Genomic DNA, 21,758 nt, shown 5'->3' with positions numbered 1-21,758 from the left:
CAGGTGGCTCAGTGGTAAAGAATCTGCCTGCCAATGCAGGAGACTCGGATTCAATCCCTGGGTCAGGAAGATTCCTGGGAGGAGGGGGTGGCAACCCACTCCAGTATTCTTGCCTGGAGAATCCCGTGGACAGAGGAGCCTGGTGGGCTACAGTCCATGGCGTTGCAAGGAGGCAGACATGACCAAGTAACAACAACAAAGTACACCTTAACAATGCTGTCAGCTAAAAAACAAAACAAAACGCTCTGGGAGGACATCAGTTCTGCTTCAAGAAGAGGTGTCTGATTTTTAAATTTCTAATATAGAGCAGTTGCATGTCATGAGGGGGTCCAGGCTGAGACCACAGGGTGGCTGGCTGAGATGAATGGACCAGGAACCAGGAAGCTCCACTCTGAATTCCAAAGGGTGACTGACTCCACTGGCTGTGTCTGTGCATCTATATGCCTGTCTCCCACAATGAACTCTGAGCATTTGGCAGGCTGAGGCTCTATTGGGTTTTATTCCTGTGTTTATTTCCAAACCTTGCATGTGGCTTAAGACACAATCTATCATCTAGCATCTTGTCAGCATGAGATAACATTCATTGGGAGAATACAATGGTGCTTTAACATGTAGGAGCAGGATGTGAGAGTTGGACCATAAAGGGCTGAGTGCTGAAGAACTGATGCTTTCGAACTGTGGAGAATACTCTTGAGAGTCCCTTGGACAGCAAAGAGAGTCAATCAGTCAATGCTAAAGGAAATCAACCCTGAATATTCATTGGAAGGACTGATGCTGAAGCTCCAATACTTTGGCCACTTGATTTGAAGAGCTGACGCACTGGAAAAGACCCTGATGTTGGGAAAGATTGAGGGCAGGAGGAGAACGGGGCAACAGAGGATAAGATGGTTGGACGTCATCACCAACTCAATGGACATAAGTTTGAGCAGACTCCAGGAGATGGTGAAGGACAGGGAAGCCTGGTGTGCTGCAGTCCATGGGGTTGCAGGGTCAGACATGACTGAGCGTCTGAGCAACAACAACAAAAGATGGTTTAGGGGATTCAAGATAAGCTTTCTAGTTGGAAAGTCACCCAATCTCTTCTAAGTATTCACTGAAAAATATCACCCATCCCTTAGATTGTCACTGGGAACAAATAAGCACAAAACAGTGGCTAAGAACCCTCCAAGGTGATCTCATGGGAGCCACCGTGACCTATTGCATGGTCAGCACCTGAGGCTGAACTTCTGCAGGGCCCCGAGAACATTCTCCCGGGTGACGACATCCTTGTCTTCCTCCTTCAGCCTTTCCTCCAGCATCCGCAGCACCTTCGTGCTCTGGGCAAGGTAGCGGCGACCTAGTAATATGACCAGAGATGAACAAGTAAGAGAATTCATCTTGTGTTAAGTTTCTGCTCTGAAGCCACTTTCTATGAAAACTGTGCATATAACCCATGTAGAGTTTGGGATTCCTTGGTGGCTCAGTGGTAAAGAATCTGCCTGCCAATGCAGGAGATGCAGGTTTGATCCCTGTGTCAGAAAGATCCTCTGGAGAAGGAAATGGCAATCCGCTCCAGTATTCTTGCCTGGGAAACCCCAGGGACAGGGGAGCCTGGCGTGCTACAGTCGTTGGGGTTGCAAAGAGTCAGACACGACTTAGCAACTAAACAACAGCAACAGCAACAGCAACAAGAATTCAGGTGGTTTTATGTTCTAGAAAATGTAGTAAAGCATATTTCATCTGCAAGTTAGTTTCATTCAATCAACTAATGAATAGAAAAACACTTTTTCTGTCGTCTGAACATGATTCATCACTGTGTTCTTGTGGGGAGCACTGTCTTTTATTTACCCATGATCTTGAGACCAAAAGTCAGATCATAAGGGGATGATGCATCTGTGTGTTATGAGCCCTTTAGTCTTAACATTAGAGGCAGCCAAGTGGTACTTTCTGGACATACCAATGGCCTGGAGAAGTTAGGAACCACACTTGGGACCCTATTATGAGCTTGAATTGTCACTAGCCTATGGTAAACTTGTATCTTGATATAGATTACATTAATTTCAGACATAAATTTCAACAATATTATATGAATGGTCTCTGGCACATACTCTGGTTAATCATAAAATGTTTGCTAAATGGATGGAAGAACAAACAAATGAGAAAATTTTTGGAGTATCACATAGTCACAATCTAAAACTCCCTTTATTCATGTTAAAAAGAGCTCAAACAAATGAGAATTTATGGAAGATAATGGCATTTTGTAAAATCATTTTGAATTCTGTTATGGCAGCCTTTTGGTTTTGGAATTTTCAAATCTTCTTGATTTAAGAGGCTTAGTCTTTTACAAGAAATGGTACGGTGCTTATCGGAGTCACTTTAATTATCTCAACAACCTTATTTTGCCTTAAGTAGGAAATGGCAGAGAGTGCATTACCTGCTATCTTGAGAGCAGTCTAAAAAGTACTGCGTTATGATACCAGAAAGCTCACAAAAAACGGGAGGGAGGCTGACAAAATAAACTCCAAAACCATGAAAATTTGCTCTGACATAAACCACAACCGTGGGACAACAGCTAACTTTCACAAAAATCTTTAGAGTCATTAAACTAATGCATTGAGGAAGCACGTGTCATTGCTAAGAAAGCTGGGGGGAATGTCTCTTTTCCCAGGGAAAAACATAGCCGCAAGACCTAGCTCTTCTCTTTGAAGATATCAATGAAAAAGGAAAATGTTGCTGCCCTATCAGTAAACAAGGGATGCTGGAGGCCATCAAGCCACTACAGCCACTCTGGACAGTAAGCCCTGAGGGGGCTCAGGATGGAGAAAAGCAGGACACTGGCCCCAGACAGCTGAGGTGCACATCAAAGGAATGCCTCCAGTGAGCCCAGACTCCTGCATCTTCCTGCACGTTTGTCTCTAGGTTGTGTCCAACTCTGCAGCCCCCAGGATTGTAGCCCTCCGGGCTTCTCTGTCCATGGGATTTCCCAGGCAAGAATACTGGAGTGGGTTGTCATTTTCTTCTCCACGGGATCTTTCTGACCCAGGGATCAAACCTATGTGTCCTGCACTGGCAGACGAATTCTTTACTGCTGAGCCACCAGGAAAGAATTCCTGAAGAGGTCTGGCTTTAACAGTCATCTTTTGAAGTTTCAACTACCAGGTCTTTGTTGCCAAAAGGCCTGTATGTCCCGGCTCCTCCCTCATCTCTTCGGAGCAGTCTCTCAGAGCTATCTGATATGCCGTGTCCTGGCTTGTCCATTTCATCAGCCAAATAAAACATAATTCTCAACTTTTTTTTTCCAGTTGACAAGGAAAGCTGACATCTTACCTTCTGCTAGGGACGCGAAAGCGTTGATGAGCCTGGCTGTGTACTGCCGTACCACCTCACTCTTGGATTGCAGCAGCTGAAGCACGCTCCTCTGTGTGGGGTGGGGGTGGGGGAACATCAAAATGTCAAACGAGGAAAAACAATGGAGGTAAACACAAGTGAGAGAGAAGCCTGTGTCTCCTCTGAGGGTCTGCTGTAGTCTCCCTCTGCGTGAATTTATTAGAGGTGATTCAGTTTTGATTTCCAACTGATCTTTTCTGTGACTTGGCAAAAGGAAGTTGTTCAAGTCTTTTGGACTCTGTGGGAGAGGGCGAGGGTGGGATGATTTGGGAGAATGGCACTATAACATGTATATTATCATATGCGAAACGAATCGCCAGTCCAGGTTCGATGCATGATACAGGATGCTTGGGGCTGGTGCACTGGGATGACCCAGAGGGATGGGATGGGGAAGGAGGTGGGAGCGGGGTTCAGGATGGGGAACACATGTACACCTGTGGTGGATTGATGTCAATGTATGCCCAAACCAAGACAATATTGTAAAATAATTAGCCTCCAATTAAAATGAATACATTTATAGTAAATTTTTTTAAAAAGAAGTTGTTCAGACTTACAGAGTAGAAGAGTTCATTATTCAAAGGATTTACAATGGTGACTGACTCCAAGGAGGCAATGCTGTTTGCTATTATTGTTGCTGATGTTTTTCCAGGTAGAATGAATGACCCAGCAAACATGTCTAATTTTGCTCCTCCAAAGCCACCATAAAACCAGCAGTAAATGGAGTTTTTAAGGAGACAGATATTCTCCAGGACACAGAAGATAGCACCAGAAACCATGACAACACAATTTTGGGATTAGGAATGCAGGAAGATAACACACTCAGCAGACCCAAGAATGCCAAACAGGCAATGAGGAAGGAATTACCCGGTTTACATCACTTAATTCTCAGAAGTCACCAGAACTGGAGGAAAATCAAGGAGGAATGAAAGCTACAGGGTCAGTGGCTCAGTGCCACACGCTGCTCCTGCTCCGTGTCCTCCCGTGCACCCCACACCACACACCTGGCACACTCTCCTTTGAGGGCCACAAAGAAGGTCTCTGGATGGAGAACACCAGATGCAGGAGAGCGGAGCTTCCACACCAAAGCAGCAGAATAAATGCTCAATAGCCACCCCCTCCTCCTCTCCTAGCTGGCTCCCAGAACACTGGCAATCAAACCCTTACCTACCTACCTACCTATGAACAGAGAAAACAAGAGAAGAAATCAACAAAATAACTCCAGAAAAGTTCCCAGAATTACAGCTGTCAGATAGAAAGGGCTCAAAAAGTGCTCCCCCAAAATGAATCAAATACACATCATGAAAGACATCAATGGGAAATTCATTAACACTGGTGAAAAGGAAAAGACTCAACATACTTCCAGAAACAAAAACAGTTCACATACAAAGGGTCAGGAATTAGAAAGGCTTTGGACTTTTCAAGAGCAACACTGAAACCTAAAAGGCAGTGAAGCAATATCTTCAAAATTCTGAAGGATGATTATTTACAACCCAGAGTTCTACACAATGAATAAAGATATTTTCAGACATACACAGCCTCAAAAAATATACTCCCCCAATCTATCCTTTCTCTAGAAGCTATTAACTAAAGGCTGTGCTCCACCAAAAAGACAATTATAGAATGTTGGAAACAGAGATCCAGTTCAGGAAAGGGGTGAAAGGAATCAATATATGTTTGGTGGAGAGAGATTTCTGGAAGGCAGCTTTGCCCCAGAGGTGGAGGGCCACTAGTGCAAGCTGAATGACTGACTCAAAAGAGTGGCATAGTGAAGGCTGTCACCCCCAAGATGCCTATTGCCATTGTGCCATCTTTGTTTAGGTAAAAATTTTATTGAAATATAACATCCATCAGAATATTGCCCAGATCATGAGTATACAGCTTGATAGGTTTTCACAAAGTGGACATGTGGCTAACTGACAGTCACATCAAGAAACAGAACAACATCAAAAAAGAAACATTATCCAAGCCCCAGATGCCCTCCGAGGGTCCTTATCTCAACCAAGGGCAACATCTCTCCTGGCTTCTTATATCGTGGGTTAGTACTGTGTAAAATTTTTAAATAAATAAAGCCATGCTGTATTTATTCTTTTATATCTGACTTTTCTCATTCAGTGACTTCCCTGGTGGCTCAGATGGTAAAAGTGTCTGCCTACAGTGTGGGAGACCCGGGTTCGATCCCTGGGTCGGGAAGATCCCCTAGAGAAGGAAATGGCAACCCACTCCAGTACTCTTGCCTGGGAAATCCCACGGATGGAGAAACCTGGTAGGCTACAATCCATGGGGTCACAAAGAGTCAGACACAACTGAGCGATTTCACTTTCTCATTCAATATCATGTTTTTGAGACTCACCCATGTTGTATCCTGTATGCTCCTTTCCATGGCTCAGTGTATGAAAGGGAAAGTGCTATTTGCTCAGTCATGTCCGACTTTTCGTGACCCCATGGACTGTAGCCCGTCAGGCTCCTCTGTCCATTCCCTTCTCCAAGGAATCTTCCCCACCCAGGGATCGAACCCAGGCCTCCTGCATTGCAGGCAGATTCTTTACCATCTGAGCCACCAGGGAAGCCCCAGTGGCTCAATATATCCCATCTTAAAAATATATCGCAGATGACTTATCCATTCTACTCCTGATGGACATTTGGTTATAGCCAGTGTTCTGGTTCTTATAAATACTGTTGCTATGAACATTCTTATACCTCTTGCAGTTGAACATATGGCGTACTTCTGTTGGGATTATACTTAGGCGTGTTTTTGCTAGGGCACAGACTATGCAGTTCTAGTAAATACAGCCAGGATTCCACAATAGCTCACCATGTAACACATTTTCAAGCAGAGTGCAACATACCTGGGCTGGTGAGCCCAGACTCACGTGTACTTGGACATCCCTGCCCACATGCTGATGAAGTTTCAGCTCCCTATCCACACCCTGCTGTGTGGACCAGCTGTGGAAAGTCTGTTCACCCCACAGAAGTGTGATCAACTCCTGAGAACTATGAGCAGACCAGGCGAGCGTAAAACCCAAATTAGAGTGCCTCACCATTCCCCTTGGCCATACACACTGCCACCAGATAACCAGTACCTGGGCTACATTTCAGCCCTGCCAGATGCCCTATGCTTCCCCAGACTCTCTCCTGACTCTAACTACCAGTGTCCCCAGAGGAACCAATAAGAGCCCAGGGGAGCTATGTCTGATTATAATCCAGCAATTTTGTTCATGTCACCTTCCCCTAGGTGCCTTCATCTAACCTGGAAATAGTACCCATTCCTTGCAGAGTAAGGTTTGTACTTGATACTCAGCAAACCCCAGACCAAACACTGTATTATTCTGGGGACATATGCAAATGAGGCTACTATAAAGAAAAACAAGGAACTGATTAAGACAAGAGTGAGGATGTGCACACCCATGTTCAAAGCAGCATTATTCACAACAGCCAAAGGGAGAGGCAACTCAAGTGTCTGTCGATAAATAAACAGATAAACAAGCTGCGAGACAAATACTTATATCCCAACTTATTTTGGTGTCATGGTGACACGGCATCCATGTTTCCCAAGGAGTTTCCCCATTCTGCAGATTTTCTGCCATCTTAAGATAACTCCAGCTCATTTCTTATTGAAAAATAAATAAATATATAAGCCATGCCAATAAAAAAAATGACTTGAGGAAGATATGACAGCTTCAGTGGCTATAAAGTTTACAGCATTTTGACAAATATCATGTATCATAAAACCTAAAACACTTTTTATTAGAGGATGTATTTTTTTATGCACAACCAAGAAAGAAAACTGCACTGCCAATTAAACTGTAACAGGCTATCGGCTATTCTTACAGATGCTAGCGTGAGGCAGGGGGAACTGCATCTTAGATTCAATGAAATATCATAATTCAGAAAGAATCAGTATTGAATTCTGATTCAATTCAATACAACCGGATTTGAGTTTATAAGTCAGGAGAGTTTCTAATTCAGCTGCTTCAATGCCTAATTCAGCTAGATTCAATGTCATTACAATACCAACAACAACAACAAAAAGGTTAAAGAAAATAACTCTAGAATTTGAGAGACTATTTTTCATACTTAACACAACTCTTTCATGGGAGCAATAAGATTATGTACAAAGAAGAAACGCAAAACCCTCAGGGTTGCCGCCTGTGTACACAACATATCACATGTGACAAGCCTCCTTGAGGGGCTGTTTCATCAGGTTCCGAAGAGGTACAGATACTCCACTCCCTTAAGAGTAGGGAGATGAAGGTTTTTAGAGCATCCTAGATAAAGATGCAAGTGATATAATGAGATGCAGTATCCTCTCACTGTAGGCCACAGCCAAGCTCTCGAAACTCCTCCCATCTGGGAACAGGTGCTGAGAACGTGGAAGGGGCTGGGGGTGGGGAGGAGAACCACCACTGTGGACCCCTCTGCACTGGGCGTGGAGTCACGTCCATCCCACATGTGATCTCGCACAATCACCCCACAACTTCCCAAGGCAGGTGACTTGGTGGTGGGAAAGCTCCCTGAGGCCAGAAACTTGCTTAAGGGCATCAGCCAGCTGTTGGTGGGGCAGAGATCTGAGATCAGCTCATGTCCTTTTAAACCCCATGCTTCCCCCACTGCACCATTAGACCTATCTGGTCCAAAGCTCTATACAAATAGTGTGGAAGACATGTGTAGAAGTCAGGCCCAGATGAAAACAACTGGAACCTGCTTCTTTACCTTGCCCATTCTAAGTCCTGCTGAGTTTTCAGACTCATGGTGAGCAGTGGCATGAGGGCAAGAGCAGAGACTTTGAGAAAAAAGAAAGAAAGAAAAATGGCAGAAAAGAGACGCAGAGTTGAACCAGGCAGTACTAGCTTGTTTATTAGGACTCTGCATTAGAAGTGAAAAGTGGGCTGAAGTCCAGGGTGGACAGCAGACCTCAGAAGCTAACAGAAGCCCCAGGCTGACATACGATCACTCTGTGAAGACTTGCATAGAAAGCAAGGGCCTCCCCCTTCTAAGACCCTCCCCAGAAGGGCAGGCCCCGGCTGGGCCCTGGCCCGCCCCCCACTGACCTGGCTGTGGCTGTGACAGTCCAACAGGTCGTTGCTGATGTAGGCCTGCAGGACGGTCTCCCTCTGCTCTCCGGGGTGCGATGCGGTCAAGCGCTAGGAGGGAGAAAGGCGAGAGGAGCGAGGTCCAAGTGTGAAAGTGGGGAAAAGGCATTCTCTCATCACAGGTGGCACCAGTAACCATGCCTTTCACTAAACCAAATGAGTAACACCCAGCTGAGCAGCTGGTCAACCAGCTGACATGTCAGTGAATGAAAAATTACAGCAAACCTCCTAATGGGTGATTTAGGAGTCACCTAACACACATATGCTCCTGAGCAGTGAAAGTGGAAAATGATGGGACTGCAAGGGACCAGATAAGGGAGGGCTCCCCAATGCCTGGAGGGTTTTTTTTTTCCCCCCTGAAAGTGGCTCAAGAGTTGGTCCTTGAAGGATAAGCAGACTCTCAGGCTTCAAGGGACATGTGAGCATGGTGCGGGCTAGGATGCATGGTCCAGCTGAGGGAGGTGCCTGAAGGGGAGAGCTGTGAGTGAGTGCTGGGCCCACAGAGCACACTCGTTCTACGGAGGCCTGCACAGCACCACTGAGGATACTGTGTGTGCGTGCACGCCTGTGTGGGGCAACGCTGGCACTGCCTTCCCTTCTCTTTCCCAGGGCCCCTCTCCTTGGCGGGCTTCTCTGATAGCTCAGTTAGTAAGGAATCCGCTTGCAGTGCAGGAGACCCAAGTTCAATTCCTGGGTGGGAAAGATCCACTGGAGAAGGAATTAGGCTACCCACTCCAGTATTCTTGGGCTTCCCTTGTGGCTCAGCTGGTAAAGAATCCACCTGCAATGCAGGAGACCTGGGTTTGATCCCCGGGTTGGGAAGATCCCCTGGAGAAGGGAAAGGCTACCCACTCCAGTATTCTGGCCTGGAGAAGTCCATGGACTGTATAGTCCGTGGGGTGGCAAAGAGCCAGACATGACTGAGGGGCTTTCACTCTCTCCTCGGCTGCAGCAGGTCCAGTCTGTCTCTGACACCTGCCTCTGGGGACCTGCACCGTTCGGTTCTGGTAGCCTGCCACTCTGTCTTCTTGCCCACGTGCTGCTCATGGTCACACCTAGGGGCTGCTGCGTGTCTGTTGAGTTCGGAGGCCTCTGCCGGGCTGGTGTGGTGGGGCTGAGGTGGGGGTGCTGGAGGGGTCTCAGACAGCATCTTATAAGGATGTGTGTTTCTCCTGCTTGTTCTATGACAATGTCATTCAATAAGCAAAGGAATACCAGGTCTCACCACGAGGCTCACTAGCGTAGACCAACAGCGAGAACACAGTGGGTAATTCAAGAGCCCCGGGGAGGCTGGTAACCAGGGCAGTGGCAAACCTCCGGGCAGGTTACTCGCGTCGCCCCACCCACTCCAGTCAATGGGACAGAGCAGACATGCTAACTGGTTGCTGGACACTCCTGCTGGTCTGAATGCACACTCAGAGTTCTCCCCCAAAACACATTCCTGGAAGTGCTACCAGCCATCAGAGTGCACGAGGAGAGCTATTCTTATCCAGAGATGGGGAAATGACACAAAAGCATTTTGATGTCAAGACAGCATGAAATGTGGGGATCCCTGAAGAGGTCTGACACTATTGCGGGTCAATCAGAGTAGACTGTTCAGTTAAGGAGTGAACCGGCGTTGGCTTGCACCAGCGGTTCTCAAAGTATAGTCTGGAGAACCCTAGGGGTCCCCAGAGTCCCTGCAGAGGGATCTACAAGGTCACAATTATTTCTATAATAATCACTGCAGATGGTGACTGCAGCCATGAAATTAAAAGACGCTTACTCCTTGGAAGAAAAGTTATGACCAACCTAGATAGCATATTCAAAAGCAGAGACATTACTTTGCCGACTAAGGTCCGTCTAGTCAAGGCTATGGTTTTTCCAGTGGTCATGTATGGATGTGAGAGTTGGACTGTGAAGAAGACTGAGCGCCGAAGAATTGATGCTTTTGAACTGTGGTGTTGGAGAAGACTCTTGAGAGTCCCTTGGACTGCAGGGAGATCCAACCAGTCCATTCTGAAGGAGATCAGCCCTGGGATTTCTTTGGAAGGAATGATGCTGAAGCTGAAACTCCAGTACTTTGGCCACCTCATGAGAAAAGTTGACTCCTTGGAAAAGACTCTGATGCTGGGAGGGATTGGGGGCAGGAGGAGAAGGGGACGACCGAGGATGAGATGGCTGGATGGCATCACAGACTCGATGGACGTGAGTCTGAGTGAACTCCGGGAGATGGTGATGAACAGGGAGGCCTGGCGTGCTGCGATTCATGGGGTCGCAAAGAGTCGGACATGACTGAGCGACTGAACTGAACTGAACTGAACTGAACTAAGATATGTTTTGTCTTTTTAATGATCAGTTTCTCAGAGGCTAGATGAAGTGTGATACTGTGACAATGCAGAAGCAGAGATGAGAATTCAGCTGTCCTCCATCAAGCCAGACATTAAAGAAATGTATAAAAATGCAAAATAATGTCAGACTTCTAATTTTTTTAGTTTGGAAAATAGTTACTTTTCATAAAAATGGTATTTATGTTATGTCCTCGGTTTATTAGTGTTTATTTATTTTTATTCTTTGGTCATGCCACACGCACGGCATATGAGCTCTTATTTCCCTGACCAGGAATCAAGCCTGCTCCCTCTGCAATGGAAGTGTGGTATCTTAACCACTGGACCGCCAGGGAAGTCCTATTATTGTTCATTTTAAATGAATTAATACATATACATTTTCTCAGTTTTAACTGCTAATACTATAAATTTTGGCAGAAAAAAATTCACACAAACAAAACCTCTTTGAGTTCCTCAGTAATTTTTGACCATGTCAAGAGGTTTGAGACCGAAAGGCTTGGGAGTCAGTAATTTTTGACCCTGTCAAGAGGTTTGAGACCAATAGACTTGGGAATCACTGCCTTAACTGTGATCTATCTGAAGACTGGGGACAAAAGCAACCATTTACTTATTTACTTACTCATTTTTATTTGGTTGCACTGGGTCTTAGTTGCAGCATGTGGGATCTAGTTTCCTGACCAGGAATCAAACCCGGGCCCCTGCATTGGGAGTGAAAAGTCTTAGCCACTGGACCACCAAGGAAGTTTCTATTTATTTTTTTAATGAAGCTTTTTTTGCCTGCCCGTTGGCAGAAACAGTGCCCTCTGCAGTGGAAGTACGGAGTCCTAACCACTGGGACTCCCAGGGAATCCCCAGAAAAGCCGCTATTTAGGCTTTATTTTCCTTAAAGACTTATTAATAAGTTTTCTCTCTTGATGTGGCTACACAGGAATACCTAAATCCAGAGGTCTCTGTGGGGGCCAGTATGAGAGGGACCCCGAGCTCTAACAGGCTGACACCACCAGCTGCGGGTCTGGCTCACAACCAGGGAAGGGCCAGAGGACAGGGTGACTCCAGGGCCTGGAAATTGCATGTATCAAATCATCAAGTGAGTGTTATGGCAGCTATGATGTCAGTATAAGGGGTTTTTTTTTGTTTTCTTTTTTTTTTTAGAGACCGCAGTGATCGTCAGAAGCTGATTTTTAAATTTTAGCTCTTGGTATCAGCAGGCAGCAGGAAGAAAGATTTTGAGATGGGTTGAAAGATACAAGCAAGGGAGCCAGTCAAGAAAACCAGTGTGGTCTTTTTTTTTTTCCACTTCAAGAAAAAGGTACGTACCCAGCGTAGAGCCTGCAACAAGAAGGCTTTCAAGCGGTCACTCCCCAAAATCAAATCCTTCTTCAGTTTCTCATAATCCAAGGAGGGCAGTAATGGGACATCCTTCAATTTCCTGCTCAGCAACACAAGTTCAAAGAGAAAGAAAAGGGCACAAGGGCACATTCATTATACCTCCTGAGTATCATGACGTCCCATCTCAAGTGGCTCTGACAGACTGGACAGGTAGGGGTCCACTTGCTCTCTCTGTGCTCCTGGCATCAACTCCAGGCCTCCACTAAGAGGGCTGGGTTCCAGGCCCCCATCCCCACTTCAGTGGGCTCAGCTCTGCCTCTCACTTAAGTACTAAGATCTATATAAGTTTTCCTAAAACAAGGAGTCTGCCTAATGGCTATGGAAACCACTGCATGCACATAGACCAGGGCTCCACACCATGGGGATGAAACCGCCTTGGAGACCTCATAACTTCCCATCGAAGTTCTAAGATTCTGAGCAAAATCCAAAGTCTTATTAGTGTCAGCAGGCCCCTAGGGTCTGCCCTAAAAACCTGTCCCCCTCAAGCCTGAGGGACAGGCTTAGGGGGATGTGAAGGATAGCGAAGTGAAAGTTGCTCAGTCGTGTCCAACTCTTTGTGACCCCATGGACTATAGTCCATGGAATTCTCCAGGCCAGAATACTGGAGTGGGTAGCTTTTCCCTTCTCCAGGGGATGTTCCTAATCCAGGGATCAAACCCAGGTCTCCCATATTGCAGGTGGATTCTTTACCAGCTGAGTCGCAGGGAAGCCCGAAGGACAGACCAGGGGTCAGGAAACAACCCTGAAGCTGAGGAGCACCTCATTGACCCTCCAGGAGGTAGGAGGATGTGGCCAGGAAGTGGCAGTAGCAACATGCCGGTGAAGCGGGTAGTAAGTAGGACAATTTGCAAACCCTCCTCGAGAGGACCTGAGTCAGACCTCAGGCTAAGGCAGGTTTCAAATCAGACAGATCTCTGTTCAGAGACCTACAAGGTGCGGACGACCCAACAGCTGCATTTGGTTCACCAGAAATGGAAGAAACCATCTTAGATGCCTTGTCTTTAAAACAAGCAACCTCATATTTTGTTTTGTTGAACAGGAGACTGGAGTGCACAAAAAAACTGAAAACTGAACGATGCCTGGACTGTCTCAACGTTAATTTCCTCATTTGAATGTTTTACTACAGCCAAATGAGATGTCACCACTGGGGGACTCAACTTCAGGTGCATCTGTAATTATTTCAAAACAAAAAGACTAAAAACTAAACAAAATATGAGTCTTCTAATACTGTGCAGAGAATATGAATATTCAATGAGGATTCACTGAGAACTGAGTAAAAAGATAAAGATGTAGGGTTTCATTTGTTTTAAGGGTGGAGTAAAAACTGGGTTAATATTTCTGGAGGTAGGATTGGAGGTTCTTTAAATTTTCTTCTTCATATGTTTCTGTGGAGTCAAAATTTCTATAATGAGCATGTATTACTTACATTATAGAAGAAATTTACATGCTAGGTTATTTTTTGGCCACGCCATGTGGCTTGCAGGATCTTAGTTCCCCGACCATGTTGGAACTCACACCTTTGGCAGTGAAAGTGCAGAGTCCCAATCGCTGGACTGCCAGGGAATTCCCTTAATGTTAGTTTTTAAAAGACAAAATGAGATCTTCTTACGGTGCCTGGAAGAAAAAGCTAGAAAAGAGGCATCGAATGGGGTCTCAGTTAACATTCTTGGGGAAGAGCATCTTCAATTTAAAACAAGCAAATGGTAAACCTCTGTACATGGCACATTGATTATTTCGATTTTTTTCCCAGAGGCAGATACTATTGTGAGTTTAAAAAGTAATACAAATATTTTTTAAATTGCAATTATAAATAGCTGGCCAGTATTCTTCAAAAGTGTCAAGGCCACAAAAGACCGAGACTGAAGAAGGATTTTGAAGTAAAGGAAACTAAGACGCGACAGGACTAACACGTGTGATCCTGGACTGAACGTCAGTCCACAGAAAGGACACGATGGAACGACTGGTAAAGTGTGAGTCAGGCCTGCAGGTTAGCTGACAGTGCTGCGTCAGCATTAATCTTCTCATTTTGATGACTACACTGGGCTGGTGTAAAACAGTAACACTGGGAATCTGGGTGACGGATATATGGGCATTCTCTGTTTTGAAACTCTGAAATTATTTCATAAGTAAAAAAAAAATTTTAAATTCAAACAGGCTTTTTCTAGACGAAAAAAGTTCCATTTTAAAAACCAAGTTTGATAATGTTCCATAGCTAGGGAGCTTCTACTGGAAAGAGGAAAAACTGTCCTATTTGGGCCATATTTACTTGCCAGTAATGGACTGATGCTGATGCTAAAGCTCCAACACTTTGGCTACCTGATGCGAAGAGCCAACTGGGAAAGACTGAGGGTAGGAGGAGGGGGGCGACAGAGGATGAGATAGTTGGGTGCCATCACTGCCTTGATGGACATGAGTTTGAGCAAGCTCTGGGAGATAGCGAAGGACAGGGAAGCCTTGCATGGTGCAAAGAGTTGGACACGACTAAAGAGACTGAACAACAATGGCAATATTACCAACTAAGTTGCTCAACAACCCGGCATTTCTGTGGTCCAGCCGCTTTCCCAGGGTCCATGAGGAAACAGGTAGAGAGGTATAAGAGTGGTCCAAGGTCACAGAGTCTATGGCCAAGGGGGGTTTTAATCCTGACAGTCTGTGCTCATAAGTACCACATTCTAGAGCCTCCAACTGAAGTGAACCAGGTGCAGGGTCCATGTCAGGCTCGGGCAGGATGGAGGGAGGAGGAACGCTGTATGAACCGCAGGTGTCTGTGTAATCTCACAGCACCCAGCCCACTGCATCCCCCACTCGTGCCACCCAAGGCTGGCTCAGGGAGTCACCAGAAACCACCCTAATCCTCATGTCCATGCCAAAGGTTCTCGACTTCCTTGCTACTGCAACACACATGCCTGATGAAGCTCCCCCCACCCCCCTGCCCCTTGGGGGACAACCTGAGTAACTTGGGCAGGAATGCTCCAGCACAACACAGAGCCATCCTGTGGCCCTGGTCATGGTGTGAGTCAGCAGAGAACGTGCAATGTAAACATTGCGGCACTCCGCTGACCGCCTTATGACAGGAAATTAAATTGATTTCTATAAAACATTATAGGAAAAATTCAATGATTTTTTCCATTTGATGTTACCTTTCCAACATAAATAGAAATAACTTTAAAAGATATTTTTATAAGTATTTTCTGGGACTTAAAAAAAACTTTATTCCAAACATATTTGATAAGTATTACTTATAATTACTGGTATTTCCTTTAACACCTACATGGAGCTCCAGCTAAGTAAAGGAATTCATCTAAATTAGGCAGTTAAAACGAGAATTGATTAAAAGCACTTGGAATTCCATTTTTACCCATAGCCATTCCCCTTAATAGCAATTCCTCAGAGCAGTTACTTACACGGGTGCCAAGGAGGCTCTTAACATGGTTGAAGCCTGCAGGGGAAGGGGAAGAAGGAAATAGATTTTGTGTTAAAACACTGACAGCAATGTGCTAATCCCCAATCACTGTAGCAGAACAAGAACAACAAATTTGCAACGCTTTTCATCCACCGGATTCTCCAACTGTAACCAGATTCAATTTAAAAATTAGCCCAAGTCCAAGGTAAGTGACACCTTACTGATGCATTTCCCAAGTGACCCACCCTTGACTTGTTGCTAAACTCCACTCCAAAGAGCACTCTATAAAACCCCAGGTGGGTTCACCCTGACCAAGCTCTTGGCGGAACTTAAAGCTGCCTGGTCAAAGACATCATAAAGAATAAAAGCAATGAAAATCAGTTTATTATTCTGGTTTTATTAAGATTTTATCTTTTAATATGAAAATAACACATGCACTTTGCACCAAGTCAAACAATATAGAAATGTTTATAGAAAAAGTTCACAAGCCCCCTCCCATACCACTCCCTAAAGGGGATGTAAAGATCCTGTCTATAGGCCAAATCACAGCCTATTTTGCGGGCATGTCCCATTCACTGTTTTCTTGCTTTCTTTTTGCCATATTAAGCATGCACTACAATAGAGAAACAATCAAGTACCGTGAATGGCACCTGTCTGGACTGACTCCAACCAACCATAAAGGACATTTGAGAAAAGAAGGGAAATGTGAAAATCTCATTGGTATTACATGATACTAAGGACTTAGTGTTAATTATATTTGGCACTGTGCTTATGTTGTTTGTTTTTTTTTTTAAGCCCTTATCTGTTTGAGATGCACACTGAATTATTTATAGGTAAAGTAATAGATAGTCAAAGCTATGGTTTTTCCAGTAGTCATGTATGGATGTGAGAGTTGGACTATAAAGGAAGCTGAGCGCCAAAGAACTGATACTTTTGAACTGTGATACTGAAGAAGACTCTTGAGAGTCCTTTGGACTGCAAGGAGATCCAACCAGTCCATCCTAAAGGAAATCAGTCCTGAATATACATTGGAAGGATTGATGCTGAAGCTGAAACTCCAATACTTTAGCCAGCTGATGTGAAGAAGTGACTCATTGGAAAAGGCCTTGATGCTGGGAAAGATTGAAGGCAGGAGGAGAAGGGATGACAGAGGATGAGATGGGTGGATGGCATCACTGACTCTATGGACATAGGTTTGAGCAAACTCCGGGAGTTGGTGATGGACGGGGAGGCCTGGCGTTGCTGCAGTCCATGGGGTCACAAAGAGTCAGACACGACTGAGCAACTGAACTGAGAGTGATAGAAAGTTTGGAATTTGTTGAAGAGAACTCTAGGAGGGAAAAGCTAAGTAGAGTAGAAGAGAGGAGGTCTCAGCTGTCTGTGGGGCCCTTCCAGAAGGGGCAGGCGTTGGTACTCTGCTTCTTCTGTGTCACCACAACCCTCTAACAGAGCCTATCCATGCTGATCATATTCAGTGGTGGTTATTTTGGAGCCACTTCTGAGTCCTTCTCCTTTAGCAGACACCGAGTTCCACAAAGGCTGGAGACATAGCACCCTCGTGTCCCTGACATGAGGCACAGTGCCTGGACCACAGAGACACTCAGTCAGCGTTTGCTGAATGAATGAATCTAGACTGGCTTCCTAAAGAGGCACTGGAGGGAATTCTCTGGTGTCCAGTGGTTAGGACTCCGTGTTCTCATTGCCAAAGGCCCAGGTTCAATCGCTAAGATCTAAGATCCCTAAACCACGTGGCCAAAACAGTTTTGTGTTTTATTTTAAATCTTCAAAAGTGGGCACTCTAGGGCTTCCTTGGCGGCTCCATGGTAAAGAACCTGCCTGCCAATGCAGGACACACAGGTTCGATCCCTGCTCTGGGAAGATCCCACATGCCGAAGAGCTGCTAAGCCTGTATGCCACAACTGCTGAAGCTTATGCTCTCCAACAGGAGAGGCCCACACAGCTCAACTAGAGAGTAGCCCCCGCTCCCCACACTAGAGCAAAGCCTGAACAGCAACAAAGACCCCAGACAGCCAAAAATAAATAAATAAAATTATTAAAAAAAATAGAATCCATGTCAGAATGCTTGACAAATTTAACAAACAACTGTAATACAGCCCTGTTGTCAACTGTTTCCCTTCAAAGTATCTACAGACCTCCCAATTCTCACCTCGAAGACAGAAAGCCCTGCTTTTAAATGGCTCATGACCAAGTATGTTTTGCATTTTTTAACTCTTTGACTTTTTTTTTTCCCTTGGCCCACACTGCATGGTTTGTGGAATTTTAGTTTCCTGACTAGGACTGAACCTGGGCCCTTGGCGCTTGGCAGTGAGAAAGCGGCATCCTAACCACTGAGCCACCAGGGAATTTCTTTTCATTTTTAAACCCTTGACTTTTTTTTTTAAATCAAAGAAACTACCTGTTATTCCTGTTACTGGCTTAAGTAGCAAGCAGTTCAGAAAATAAGTTGGAAATGTCATCTATATTACTCATCTAACACACTAAGAGGATCAAGGAGCCAGGAATGAGTCAATTAAGGACACAGCCATAGTAAAATATGAGCATAATATATGCACAAAAGAAAAATATTTTAAAATTAGTGATATTGGCTAATTCATATTTCCACAAATAAAATTCACTTACATACACCCCCTTTTTTCATAATCAAGAAAACCATTTCTATCTTTCAAAAAATTATTTTCCTCTTTTGCTAAATTCTACATCATTCTATTTGTCCTATGAAGAAATTAATTGAAAGTAGTAATAACTGACCCTTTCATGAGAAAAGCCAAGTATGTCAAACAGTATGAAGACTTTTTATCCATGCGTGCGTGCTAAGTCGCTTCAGTTGTGTTGGACTCTTTGTGACCCCCTGGACTGTAGGCTGCAGACTCCTCTGTCCATGGGATTCTCCAGGCAGGAATACTGGAGGGGGCTGCCATGCCCTCCTCCCTGGGATCTTCCCAACCCAAGGACTGAACCCATGTCTCCCGAGTGTCTTGCACTGGCAGGCAGGTTCTTTACTACTAGCACCACCTGGGAAGCCCCTTTATTATCCAATCAAGTAAAAGAAAACCACACACACACACACACACACACACACACACACCCCAAATTGGCGATGAGCTGTAGGAAGAATGGCTGAGCACGCCCTTAATGAGAGAGGAGAGGTTATGGTGTTTCGTTAAGTCCCTACTGATTGCTCACCCAATAGGCCTCTGCTAGGCACTGCTGATACTGGTGAGCAAGACAAAGGCCCTCTTCTCAGACAGCTTGCAATTCAGTGGGGAGAATCAGTGATCAAATAACTCTCTGCACCAAATCTGCAAGATAGGGGCAATATCATACCAGTGGGTACAGACGCCAAGGAGAGCTCGTGGAAGTCGGCCTTGCTTCCCCCCCTTTTCTGCCTGTCCACCCTGACCTCCCTGCACTGACGAGGGTGCTGGAGCTGAGAGGCACTGAGCTGAAGTTATGAACTGGGATGTTGACCTTTAACATTGACACCCTGGTAGAAGCTTGCCCACAGAATGGAGAGCTCACCGCAGGTGACAACGACCACTTCCTTCCCTGAGATGGAGGCGTTAGTAAGAATCCTCAAACACCTTGAGGGGGCTGGGGGGTCCTGTTCTGACCTCTCGACCAGCCTTTACACTGGATGGGATTTCTAAAGGTCACCGCCACCAGCTGCGGGCACTGCTCTGCGGGCAGGTGGCGTGGACACAGATCCAATGGTCTGGCCAAGGAAGGAAAGCCCCAGGGAGAGAAAGCTGGGAGAGAAAGGGCCCAAGTCCATCATCAGTTGGAATTGTCCCCCTCTCAAGTAAACACTGGATTCCGAGTCTGGACGATGGGCCCAGGGAGCATCCCCTCACTAAGGGGCCCGACTGCAGGCCACGTGGGTGCTGTGTGACTTCCGGTACATTACGCTGAGTGGTCAGGGTGAGGACCCCAAGGCCTGGGGCACCAGAAAGAGACCAGCGTCCTAGCCCACAGTGGACGTTGGGTGCGGGCAGGCAGTGCTTTCCCAGCTGGGGAAACGCAGTGTGAAGGTGTGGCAACGGAACAGTGGCAGAGGTGTGGCAGAGGCCAGCGGAACAATGAACGTAGTAACCCGTCGCTGAACCTGTCTTTAGTCTCTGAGCACCTCTCCCGTGCCAGGCTCGGGGCAGGGCTCCCTGGAACGCTTGGGCGTGGGAGAGAGAAATCGATACCTGGGCTGAGAGTGACAGGGCAGAGCTATGCCTCCATCGCTTCTCAGCCTGCAGGCCAGGGACCTGAGCCCGGCCCTCGGGGTAGAGGGGCCAAACGAGCCTGGGACAGCTCTTGGTGACAGCGGCAGGATGAGGGGCTTTGCTAATGACCTGTGACATCAGGAAGTGTATTTAGAGAAACTGGTATGAGGTGTGACATGATGCAAGTATCCCACAGTCATGGGGACTGGAGAGTCACTGGGTTGGACGGGGTAAGCGGTCCCTCACTGTGGGCCTTCTCCAGATGCCAGTGTGCGGCTATGAACCTCAGGACACAGTGTGTCTCAAACTCGCGACATCAGCGCTTTGTCTGGGGACAGGGCCATCCTGTGGGGCTGGCTTCTGGGCACACATCTTGGAAACTGCTGTTCCAGAGGACGCAGTCAGGGGAGGGTCAGGAAGAAAGAGCCACAAGGGCACCAGGGACTGGAAGGCCCTGTTTGGGGCCCGAAACCTCCTCGGACCCGGCTGGCCCACGGAGGACCAGCCTTGCTTCCCAGACCCTGCTCACACAGGACTAATGCTGACGCAGGGGCCGCCTGTGCGGTGCAGACAAAGGCAGGACCCTTGTCAAGAGACCTCAAGGGGCACAATCGCCAGGAGACGTTAAATAACCACAGAGGGACACTTAAGGGACTGTGTATTGGCCAGCGGGCAGAGAGGCCATGGGAGCCGGAGACCAGGGGGCATCCCCACCACCTGGGGAAGGGTGGCTGCTATGGCCAACCCTCTAACAGGAGGCGCACAGCTCGAGAAGGCAGGGGTGTGGCTGCAAGAGGGGAGCGTTGCCATGGAGCATGGGGCGAATGACATGTGGAAAGAGAGCTAAGCGTGTGTGTGGTGTGGGTGTACCCGAGTGTCTGAATGTGCCAGTGAGTTTTCCAGGAGCCTCTCGGGCAGGGTTCTCTCTGGCTCCCCAGGGCACTGAGGGCACTGCCCTTGGCCCTGGCCCTCCACCCTATAGCCTGAGCGCCTGGGGTCAGGGGTGGGCATGCTGGGGCTCCTCGGGGTTTCTGTGACCAGAGTCAGGCCTGGATAGATGGACAGGCATCACGTCACGGAGGGCTGAGGACTCCACGCGGAGCACTTTGGACTGCAAGCAGTGACAGGTATTACGTGAGGTAGAGTGACAAGGTCAGGTTCCCGAACATACCTAAATCCTTCCTGAAACCTGTGGGCTGAATAAATAGGACACAGCCAGGAGCTTTCCTGGCCCAGTCCAGTGGTTAAGACTCCGTGGTATCTTATGCAGGGGGCACAGATTCAATCCCTGGTCAGGGAACTAGATCCCATTTGTGGCCAAAAAAAAAAAAAAAACCCCACAACCAAAAAGGTCACTCCAGCTCCCGTGAGAAGGAGCCATCAGAGATCTAAGGGCTTTGAGACTGAGACCAGGCAGAAAATGTTGCTTTAATCAGGACAGAAAGAGGGACAAAGCCAGGAGGCAGGGCAGGGGAGCCACAGCTCCCCCTACTGGAAGCTTCAGGAAGTGCTCTCCTTCGTGGAACAGCATCACAGCAAGGCTTCCTAAACAACTGCACAAGGCCCCATCCCTAAAGGGTCACTGTCACGGCCACCACCTCAGCCCTCTGCAGGTTGTTACTGCTAACAAAGATGGCTGATTTCGGAAGCAGATGGCTCCAAAGAGTCACATGTCCTGAGCTTTTAGTATATTTAATGCTATCAGATCTGGAAGTATTATAATTTACATTTCTTTCATTTTTAAAAAAATTTATTTATTTGGCTGCACTGGGTCTCAGACGAAGCATGCAAACTCTTAGTTGCGGCAAGGGAACTCTTACTTGTGGTGTGTGAGATCTAGTTTCCTGACCATGGGTTGGACCCAGGCCCCCTGCATTGGGAGTGCAGAATCTTAGCTACTGGACCACCAGGGAAGTTCTTATACTTCCAGTGGGGTCTATTGGGAGTTATG

General features: G+C 46.6%; 1 protein-coding gene across 1 annotated transcript in view; it reads right to left on the bottom strand.

Annotated features, from left to right (window-relative positions):
• ARMC9 (armadillo repeat containing 9) overlaps positions 1–21,758 on the bottom strand; it is a 179,343-nt gene that overhangs the window by 116,443 nt on the left and 41,142 nt on the right. The window contains exons 9-13 of the mRNA XM_052664338.1: positions 15,577–15,611; positions 12,101–12,212; positions 8,415–8,507; positions 3,307–3,397; positions 1,213–1,336 (exon numbers count right to left, since the gene is read on the bottom strand). Coding sequence (XP_052520298.1) covers positions 1,213–1,336; positions 3,307–3,397; positions 8,415–8,507; positions 12,101–12,212; positions 15,577–15,611 — 455 coding nt within the window. The remainder of the gene's footprint in view (positions 1–1,212; positions 1,337–3,306; positions 3,398–8,414; positions 8,508–12,100; positions 12,213–15,576; positions 15,612–21,758) is intronic.

The sequence above is a fragment of the Budorcas taxicolor genome, chromosome 2 (assembly GCF_023091745.1).
Source record: "Budorcas taxicolor isolate Tak-1 chromosome 2, Takin1.1, whole genome shotgun sequence".
Taxonomy (NCBI): domain Eukaryota; kingdom Metazoa; phylum Chordata; class Mammalia; order Artiodactyla; family Bovidae; genus Budorcas; species Budorcas taxicolor.
This window is presented reverse-complemented; position numbering and strand designations above follow the sequence as displayed.